General features: G+C 38.4%; 1 protein-coding gene across 1 annotated transcript in view; it reads left to right on the top strand.

Moving 5' to 3' along the window:
• suclg1 (succinate-CoA ligase GDP/ADP-forming subunit alph) overlaps positions 1-10,047 on the top strand; it is a 19,442-nt gene extending 9,395 nt beyond the window's left edge. Inside the window, exons 7-9 of the mRNA XM_035660728.1 lie at positions 242-393; positions 4,394-4,582; positions 9,615-10,047. Coding sequence (XP_035516621.1) covers positions 242-393; positions 4,394-4,582; positions 9,615-9,641 — 368 coding nt within the window. The 3' untranslated portion in view covers positions 9,642-10,047. The remainder of the gene's footprint in view (positions 1-241; positions 394-4,393; positions 4,583-9,614) is intronic.
• The last annotated feature ends 679 nt before the right edge of the window (positions 10,048-10,726 follow it).

The following is a 10,726-nucleotide window of genomic DNA, read 5'->3' as shown; positions in this document are numbered from 1 at the left end:
AAAAATCAATCTTAAAATCAATCCAGTAAAATGTTATGTTCTTGCGGTCAAATGATTCAGGCAGTGCAGAGCGGTTTCGGGCCACCCCCGAGAACAACTACGAAAAAATGTACTGTTGTGATCAGTCAGGCATACAGCTGCTTCTTATTCCTCTCAACAGCCATTGATCCTCAAATATTCACAGGAATTATCCTTTGAGAGTCTTGAGTATACAACTAGTGTTTGCTTTGTCTCCTGCAAGGTATTGGCGGGGATCCATTCAATGGTACGAACTTCATAGACTGTCTGGAGGTGTTCCTGCAGGATCCCAAAACAGAGGGCATCATCCTTATTGGAGAAATCGGAGGCAATGCTGAGGAGAATGCAGCAGAGTACCTCAAACAGCACAACTCTGTAAGGAAATAACACACTGAACACCTTTTTATTTTACTTCACTCTCCTTGTAATACCTCTGCTGCAGTGCTTCACCTCTGCAGATATATCTGTTCGTATAAAAAATTCATCCTCTTCTGAATTAGCTCTTAGTCATGCCCTTTCAAATCTATCAGCTGTAGTGAACACTGGAAACCATTATAAGTCTAGAACAAAGTGGAACTGTATGAAAGTGTCCTTTTTTTTTTTTCCTCAGGCTTCCTCTCTTAGTTTTCTGTCTGTATGATAAAGACAAAGAGTGGCAGATGGGATGAAGGAATGATTCACAGGGCATGTTCTAGAAATCTGCCGTGATGATGAGCAGCGAACCTTTTGTGATGCCCACATGTGATAAAGAGCAGTGGGGTGATGATTGGCTTATGTGGCCAAGTGGCTGAGAACTTGTAATTGACATTTTTAACTTCAACAGACCTGTACTTGGCATTTTGCTCCTTGCAGACGACTTCTGATCTGTTCATTTTTCAGTGTGCATGTGTTTGTTTCTCTGTGTGTGTGAGAGTGCTTATGGTGCTCTTGAGCTGAGAAATAGACTTGATTTGCCCTCGGCTGCTCTAATGCATGCAAATCTCCCGTGGCGTCTCAGGAGAATAACTTCTCTCACTCAACAAATAAAGTACAAACACCATCTCCCCCACCCACCCAATCACCCAGAGTGTTGACAGCAAGGGACAGTTCAAATGAGACACATGCATGAAAAAGCCCAGCAGAGCGTGGGAGTAAGCTGCAGATATTCTGTTGAAAATCAGTTGTGTAGACCATTGTACGTGAAATGGTGTATTTGAAACTTATTTTTAATAGTAGAGAAGAGCACAAAGAAGTCTGGAGACGTTTTTACTTTGGAGCAAACTTCTCTTTTCCTTGATTTAAATACATTTGAATTCACGTCACCAATACACTAACCTAGGGCAGCTCCCATATGTCAATTTTGCATTAATGTGAAGCACAGTCTTGCTGGAAAGAAGTTGGTGAGCTGAGCCAAAATAAATAAATACTGCGAAACAGTGAAGACCTAAACGTTATTATAGATTATTTCTGCTCTTTGATGATCAATAAGATTTATTGAGTTTGTGAGCTTCTTTATGAGATTTCAGCACTTTGAACTGTTACAAAGATAAAACCCTTCTATATTATGTTACCTGTGATATGAATTAGTAAACTTGTACTAGCAAGAGAAAGCTGTCAGCATGTTGCTTACTCATGCTTGATGGAAAACTTTACTTTTAGAGGACAAATGTAGAAAGAAAAAATGTGGGCTGTTGTAATAACAAATTCTGTTTAAGTGTTTTGTAAATGATTCAGGACTAAATACAACTACATTGCCAACCACATCTCAGATTTTTTTATTCAAGTTTTTAAATAGGTGCCCATTGAGTATTTCCACCAATCGGAGGGACAATCAACCAGTCAGAGATTTGTGGGCAGGTTTTAATTCAACATATTTTTTGATCTTCATGAATAAACCTTAACAGCTTCCATGTCTACTGAAAGTGGTGGGATGGATACATCACTCACTACTGATTGGTTAGGGCAAACACAAAAGAAGCTCCCTCACAAACAAGAAATAAACTACTGGGAACATAAAGTCCGAAATTCACTCTTATTATTATCCTGATTAGTGCAGCACGTGACATCACCTTTTTCCATCTGAGTTCCCCACTTCCGACCAACGAAAGGAGCACAGACACTACAGCAAAGACAGAAATGTGATATAAACTTAACTTTAGCAGGAAACTGTGTCTTCATGTATGACGCCATCACTCATAGGAAGAAGTTAATGAGAAAATAGGATTTTTTTTTTTTTTTTTAGACGCAGCATTTCACATTAACTTGACAAATTCTGCCACACTGGACACATTAAGTACAGACTGCTCAGTGAAATTAAAGGTCCAGTGTCATGATTGATTTATGTCATGCAACATTAAATATATTGAACTCCTTTTTGAGAAACGCACATTATACCAAAAGGTGAAGAAGTATTGATTTCACTATCCATCAGTGTTACACTTGAGTTACTGCAGACTGTTTATCTACTGACGGCTTAATTCTGTAAAATTCAAGAAAACAACCTTATACTTCCCACTCGGTTCTGCTGTCAGATTTTATGATGCAGGGCATATTTCAAGGTTCAGTCTTCATCAGTGGCTGCCAACATAATATGGTCTTAAAAGTCACCTGTATCAAAGGTCTGCCTATCATCGCCTGAGTTTCACAGGTTTTCTGAAGTCAGAAATAGGTTTTACACAAAATAACCGTATTACAATTTGCTTCATGCATATCAAGTAGGTCAAAGTATTTGGCACCTAAGCTACCGTAGAGTTTTACTGATGTTTTTTTATTTTTTTATTTCAGCCAAGCTTGTCTCCACTGAGCTTAGCTAAACCCCTTGTAATTCTCTGGAAACAACACTGAAAACAAATGCAATTTGTAGTCTGGAGACTGAGGTTTGAAAAGTGTTGGTGAGCTCCATGTGAATGTGCACATTCCAGTTTTATTCATGCCCAGCTGTCATGTTTATAGGGGCATATAGGTGTCTAACTTCGTCTTTTCAAGCTTGAAGAATACAGTTCCTTACCTTGGAGTGTTTTGTGTTCATAAAACAAAGCCCCCCTTCAGTCAGGTTGGAATACAGAGGTGGGGGAACTACCTTTCTGGTCTCATAATTAAGGTAATATATCTGCACTGCAACAGTGGAAGACAAAAGACGGGTAAAGTGAATGATAGTATGACTCCCCTCCCTGTATGCATTGTTAGTACTTAGTATCCAGGGAGGCAGGGATTAATAGAGTAATTAAACCCCTTTCGTTTGAGGTAGATTTAAGACTTGATTCACATGAGGGTTGTTTGTTTATTCACAACGTGATTTGACTTCTGAATACTGAGTGGGGTTTGGTGCTAATTTGTTTTGTGCTAACATTTTTTCAACGCATAGAACAGATGCTTGTAACATATTTAGGGCACTTAAAAGTAACATTCCCTCTCTCTTTTTCCCTGCTAAACGTGCAAGTGTTAATGTCTCATTAGCGGTGCGTTTCTAGCCAAGGTCCTCAGCATTACCCTGGCTGATATACGTCCTGCTAGTCTTAATTATTGAAAGTCATCTCCAGTTAATATTAGTGACTGCCATCTTGTTCCTGCCAGTATCAGGTCCAAGTTTGGAGCTGAAACAGCAGGAGAAGTGGGTGTCTTTGAAGGACCTCGCTGTATTGCTTGGGCTGTTGAACATGTCACATTCACTCCCTGCAAGCAGTTTGCCAGATGAGCCACAGCCTTTGTTGAAAGCCCATGACTAAGTTTGTGTATGTGTGTGTCTGTGCACAAAGCCGTCCTCTACAATTATGTTGTTATTCCTAAGTATGAAATATTAGCTGCTGTACGTGAGCACACACACACCCACACTGTGTCCCTCTTGCTGGTTATGATGTTATTGCTGAAGATGAAATATTAGCTCTCTTCACCTTGGAAATGATCTTAACTGTTGAACGTAACATCCATCAATGAGCAAGCAGCATAGACAGGCGCTGAGCTAATCAGTGCCTGCATGACTAATTACCATCGCAGAAATGAGATGATATGAAATGGCAGGAGCCTGAGCCCCTGTCTGGTCATACACCAACCCATGCAATTAAATGGCTTGATTGACCCTTTGTTTTAATAATGCAGGCTGAGATGGAGATGGCTGGTTAGACAAGCCTGTTACCATGGGGGCTCTGTAATGGGAGGACATGGGGTGTTTAATTTCTAATGAATGAATAAAATGCAGGTGCAGAAAACTAATTCTCTCTATTTTAGTGCCCCCTCCTTTGTTTTGCTCCCGTCCTTCCTGCTTCCTATCCACTTTGTTGCTTTGCCAACTGTACTCGCATCCTCACACTCTCCCTTGAGCTTATTCTCCTTTTTTTTTGGTCAATTTTCACCTCACGTTACACTCATATTTTTCTTTCTCTCCCATGTATTCCTCCAGGGGGCTAATTCAAAGCCCGTGGTGTCCTTCATCGCGGGGCTAACTGCTCCTCCTGGCCGTAGGATGGGCCACGCCGGTGCCATCATAGCTGGTGGAAAGGGTGGCGCCAAAGAGAAGATTGCAGCCCTCCAGTCAGCTGGAGTTGTAGTCAGTATGTCCCCTGCCCAGCTGGGCAGCACTATTTTCAAGGTGAGTCCATTGTTCCAGCGGGACATAATAATAATAATAATATAGCACTTTGAGAGGGGCAATTCTGGCTAATGAGTACATTCACTTTCGATACTTCAGGCAAGTTTTGCTGATAATGTTAACATACTTTAGCTTAAGGAAGATGTCCAATACAGGTCTTTTACTTGTTATGGATTCTTTGTTCTACTAATGTTAAAGATGTGAGTACCACTTGATGACAATTTTATTACATTGGACCTAGTAACATTTCCTTCCCCTTATAATCTTGGTATATCTGTATAAAATCTTAACAAATCTTTAGGCGTTCATCAGTTAACATTACAATATTACAGATATGTAAAGTCAGCTATGTTACATGTGTCTGAAAAGGGCTTATACTTAAAAATTGTCATATTTTGTGTTTCGCATTCTCACCATTACATATGCTTATAAATGCTCAATCACATAGCAACATTCTCCAAATAATGTTTTACTCGCTATTAAAACATAATCTTGAATATATTAGATTCAGATGTTCCCTTTCCCATCCATCAATCTCATTTTATCTCTTTCTGAATTGTAAATATTTTCTTTAAACTGACTTCAGTCTTCATCTTCAGTTTCTGTCTTATGTGTTGTTGCTGCCAAATTAAAATGTAGCACAATGTTAGCTTGAGATGAGAAATATAAAAGCATACATTTCAGAACTTAATAACAAAATGGCAAAATCAAAATGTCTGTGTTAACTAAACAAATACTAAGGTTACATTTTCACTGTACAGATGAATAAACAAGCTAATTAAGGCTGACATTCAGACATATCTAATTAGCAGGTAGTATAATATTGTAACACAACACTGTAAAAATGCTTCTCTTTTTGCTTCAGAACAAAATATCTGGTGATGCTGGTCAATTGTATCCATCTTTCATCACTGAGCACTTACAAGGGTTACACAAATAGCAGGAGTAGCAAGTCGAGATTGAACTTTTAATATGCCGTAAAGAAAGGCAGAAGACAAGGGCAGAAATTAATAAACGCGTGTTGACAGTGGCTGAGTTGGCGCCACTGCCCCTTTATTTCAATTTATCTCTAGGGAAGCACTGTTAACAAGATGTATAAAAAGTGAAAGCATGTATTACACCCATTCATCATCTTATACTTTCATTACCACTGCTGGCACTACTACACACGGATATGGATTTACACACCTTTTTTTTTCCCCTCCCAAAGTTTAATTCATAATCATTGTGTGTAATGATGAAAAACGTGCAATGCGGTTGCTCATTTTGCTGCACATCGTGTTCATACATCTCTGTTAATTTCATTGACCACCCTAATCGAAGTAATAACACGTAAGAGAAGCAAGTAGACATAATGTTTTGGGCATGGGCAAAAACAGTGACCACAGACCGTCTCAGCTGCTCTTGGTTGGCGGACAGCATCTCCATGTTCCTCGACGCGAGTGGTAAAAACCTGTATCTGCAAAAGTGGGTACGTGCGTCATCTTATTTAATTAGAGGTTTATAAATTATACATACAGCTGCCTTGAATGGTTTTTGGTAAAAACATTATACGCTTATCACACAAAATTACCTCCTCCATTTTACATTCGTTCATTTGTTCACGTTCCAAGTGGCTGTTTGCTGTGTTTGTCCTTAACAATAACTCACAACAAGTAGAAGCATCATTAAGTGTATATTTAGAATTAAAAAGACTAGTGTTGTATTTTGAAGAGTTTTCAGTAAATGTCAAATGGCGGACAGTAATAACGCTCTTTTCTCAGAGCGGTACATCATCGAATTGAACAAATACTGCTGAAGATTCTTTTGTCCTCAGGGTTACATAAGCACATCTTCACTTGCTATTCATCATAATATTAATTACAGATACACACTGCCAACTGCGGTTTTAATGTAAACAGGAGGCAGCATACTGGTGTTGCTGTTTAAATTATATTACAAATAAATCACATGTTCACTTCTAGTTATTTGACAATTAGGTAAAAGTAAAATATAGAAGCCCAAATTATTATTTTTTGCCTCAGATCTTGTTTTGTGTTGTCTAATGCACACCTAGTAGGCATTTACATAAGAAAATGAAATTATTCAAGAAGAAGAAATAGTTGAATTCACACTTTAAGCACTGAGTTTATATGAAAGAACTTCCTGTAATGGACCTTAGGCCCAGCTAAATGCAAAAAAGTGTTTTTTTATCAACAAGAAAAATACCACAATAAAGCAAATAAGGGGAAAGGGGGAGGAAGTTTCATGTGTCATATTTAAACCAAAAATATCTTCATAACCTTAAGAGGTTCAGAATCAGAATCAGAAATACTTTAATAAGTTCAAAGGTTATTCTATGGATCTTGACATACACTGTATTGTTTCTCATTTTATTTGTCATGCATAAGCTTTTATCATTGTATGATGTTGTGTTGTCTCAGCTCCCATTTTGATTGGTTGTTAGTACTTAGTTCAATTCAAACTTTATTACAGTCACAAGAGGGTCGATGGCAATAAAAATCTCACCAGCACCTTTTGAGTCTGGATGAGCACTGAGAGCAGCAGGGAAGGTTAAAGCCTCTACATAGGTGTGCAGAGAGCTCTAAATAATTTTACATTGACAGAACACATACTAAACTTACTAAGCAACATATTGGCCTAAGCATATAGTTTCCAACACTGTCAATTAATATCTCAAATTAAATTTATCAGTGTGAAAATGCTCAAGGTATTTTATTTCCTTAACAACATAAAGTTGTTTCATATTGTGAAGGTCCAAAACTAAAACTTTTTTGTTAATCTCTATGCCCACCTTTGATTCTAGTTTAGCTTCACTAAATATGATTAGTTTTTCAAATACACAAGTATTTCTTACATTCTTACATTACCTTGTTAAGTTACAATCTCTGAGTAATATTAAATATTTGACTAATTAAACAACAGTTAAAGTTACACTTCAGAGGAAAGAAGTTATTCATTTAGAGTTAACACTCAAAAACTCAACTGATCTACTTCATCAGGACTGTGTGGGTATGGTTTGATCATATCCAACTGACCGTAGAAGTGTTAAGATATATCGCAAGACAGTTAAATTGCACTAAAAATATGGGAAAATTCAAGCTGTTGAAATAAAAAAAGAATCGTGATACTCATCCTACATCACTCTCATCAGTAGCTGTATCAAGACACAAAGACATCAGTTTCACTTATACAAAGAAAAGGAAATATGCGTTGTTTTGCACAGTTTATACCCTACCAAAGAAATGAAATCTTTAATTTGATGCAGAAAATGTAAGGGAAAATCAATGTTGTAGGTTTTTGTCTGAGAAATAAATGAATCTTTTTCAGTCATACTTTGTAAACCAGTGAGAAAAGCAAGGACAACAACACAAATACAGGAATCTCTCAAGTGAAATAACCATAGCTGTTTTCTGTTCATGCAGGACACACACATCACTCCCAGCAAGATATCTGTTAAGAAAGTACGATTTCAGGGCCTTTAACAATTAAAATTGAGATACAGTATGTAGAAACTAAATTAAATATGCAGTGCTTGCAGTGATATCCAACGGAATTTTCAGTGCCACTGGTGCAAGGACGAGATATCAGAGAACTTATGTTTATCTGAGAAGGACTTAATTCATATGCATGGTAGAATAATTATGACCTTTCACTTGTTTACAAAATATCTGGAACTCATAATCATAAACAGCAGATAGCATTATCCGATCCCGCTCAATATTCACGGTGAAGCCTGCATATATAGAGATGTGTGCAGGCAAACAGAAGCAACCCCATTTATTCTCAAGTTTGTGTAATAAATGCAAAACTCTAAAGTTTAAGGCAGCACACAGACCGTATGTACAGTGCCTCACTCCTCATACACCTGGCCCCTAGGTGTGTCAAAGCTGTTGTCATTGCTAGCTTGTAAAATGCGTTGCTCTTCTTTCATGTCATGTTTTCCAGCGCTCCCCTCAGTTTCAATCCAGATGTATTTTCACCTGTCCTTTTTGAGTGGCAACCTCTACTTTCTTCATTTTACTCCCCCTCTTGCTCTTGTCAGACGTCTGAGTCAGTCTCACACAAAAAGTCTGCCCTTTTTTTTTATCCCTCTCTGTCACAAACAACTCTACTTTTACCTATGATTCCTGTCTTGTACCCTTGAGTTACTGTCTGTTGCCTCCTTTTGCTTTGTCACTCTTTCCATCCCATTACCTTTTTTTTTTCCCCGCTCATTTCCTCTACAGCGTTGTCCCTAATTACCGAACCCGCTGCCACTCCCGCTTTTACCCCACCTCATCTGAAAAGCAAAAATCTAGTGAGCGAGGCCGCAGCTCTCTAATCGTACCCCTCCAACCCAATCTCTTTCATTGATTTTGTCCTTCCCAGATAGTCGAGGGTAGAGAGGCTGAGGTTGCCTCTCAAAGCGTTTCAGAAACATGAACATATTTCCTCCTCAAGGTGGCAGTAGACCTTCAGGTATCCACAAGCCACAGAGGAATGGGCCAACATGTGCATGAGTACTTGTGTGTTCTGTAGACCTGATAAATGACATTTGCATTAAGTTACTTTCCCCCCGTGGAATGGAAAATTCTCGGGGAACGACACATTCTATCATCCCACCGTTTGTGTGATATTTTCCAAATTGAATATGTAAATAGCTACATCCTTTTTAATGGCTATCATAATGCTCTCTCATTTGTAGTCACATGGTTGGACTGTGCTGATAAACACAGCAACTATAACCTCACATAAATCAGATTTTTGCAGATGTGTAGCCTCTATCAATCACAGGAAGTAAGCTGTTTTAATGTTGACAACTGGAACTTACTGACACGTTCGGTGCTACATGATTTGCACTCTCCAGGAAAAACAACAGGCTCTCCATAGCTCCAATCGCCTCTGTTTCCCCGCCTCAACAGCAGATCTGATACACGGGATCAAAACAGAGCTGTGTGAATTCTGCATTAATAAATCATTCACTTCTGTCTATTTCACTTCATTTCACGTTGTGTCTTCTCTTCTTCTTCTCTGTTGTCCATATTTGTAGGAGTTCGAGAAGAGGAAGATGTTGTAAATTGTGCAAGAAGGCACCCGACCTTTTACCCTCTGCCCCGAAATTGAGATGAACAGCCTGATTCTGGAGGTGGATATGCCCTACAGTATCTGTAAACCCTGATTATTTCATCCACGAAGCGCACATCCAGTGTTTATATTGTAATTTCTGCCATGAACTTGTACCTTGCACATAATGAAAGAATAAAACATAGTGTCTTAATGGTATCCTAAGAACTCATTGTACACAATGTAAAAGCTTTAGAGATCTTTTTTTTTTTTCTTCCTCCGCCCAATGTCGGAGCTGAGGGAAGGATGCCATGGTAACCTTGGTGATCTGTTTCATTCTGTTATACTCCTGCTGTAATGCATATTCCATCACTCATTTTACTGGCTGTCCACCTGAATAAGAAATATTTCTCAAATCACTTCCCTGCTGTGTTGTTTTTATACTTTGACATGACATCAAACTGATGTGGTCTTATTATTGGATGAGCTCGTCTGTCTCCATATTTCTGCCTTTTTGAAGTTATATGAGCGTAAAGCTCAAACATATCTAAGAGAGCTGAGGGGGTTACAAAAGGTTATGCATGTTGAGGGGACATGATGTTTACAAGCACATCATGTGCCCGTTACATATTCCGTGTGCAGAATGAATCACTTATTAATGATAAATAGACTCACCGATAAGTTGGTAAAATAAGCTGGTGAAATATATTATTTTTTGTTATTCATTTTGTGTATTTTATCAAGCCTCACAACACAGCCAACCTTTTAGATAAAGTGTGGGTGTTGTTCTTAACACTTAGGTTTCGCATGTGGAGGATAAAACTAGAATGTACAGTTACTGATATCTCAGGTTGTAAACAGCCTGTGTGAATATTCAGAACAAAGTTTCAGGTTAGCCTCTAATTGAGACAAACCCCCAAGTTCCACGTAAAAGCTATAGGTTACATTACCACCTCATTACTGCATACAAGGTGAAATACGGCTGAGGGGAGGAAAATGAAAGGGGAAGACGGGGTTACAGTTGCTTCTGCTCTCACTGAATCTTTTTTAAATAAACACACAAGGAATAAAAGTGTGTAATGAAGCATATAATGCCCT

The sequence above is a fragment of the Morone saxatilis genome, unplaced genomic scaffold (genome assembly GCF_004916995.1).
Source record: "Morone saxatilis isolate NCDOM2014 unplaced genomic scaffold, NCSU_SB_2.0 Contig17, whole genome shotgun sequence".
Lineage (NCBI taxonomy): Eukaryota > Metazoa > Chordata > Actinopteri > Moronidae > Morone > Morone saxatilis.
This window is presented reverse-complemented; position numbering and strand designations above follow the sequence as displayed.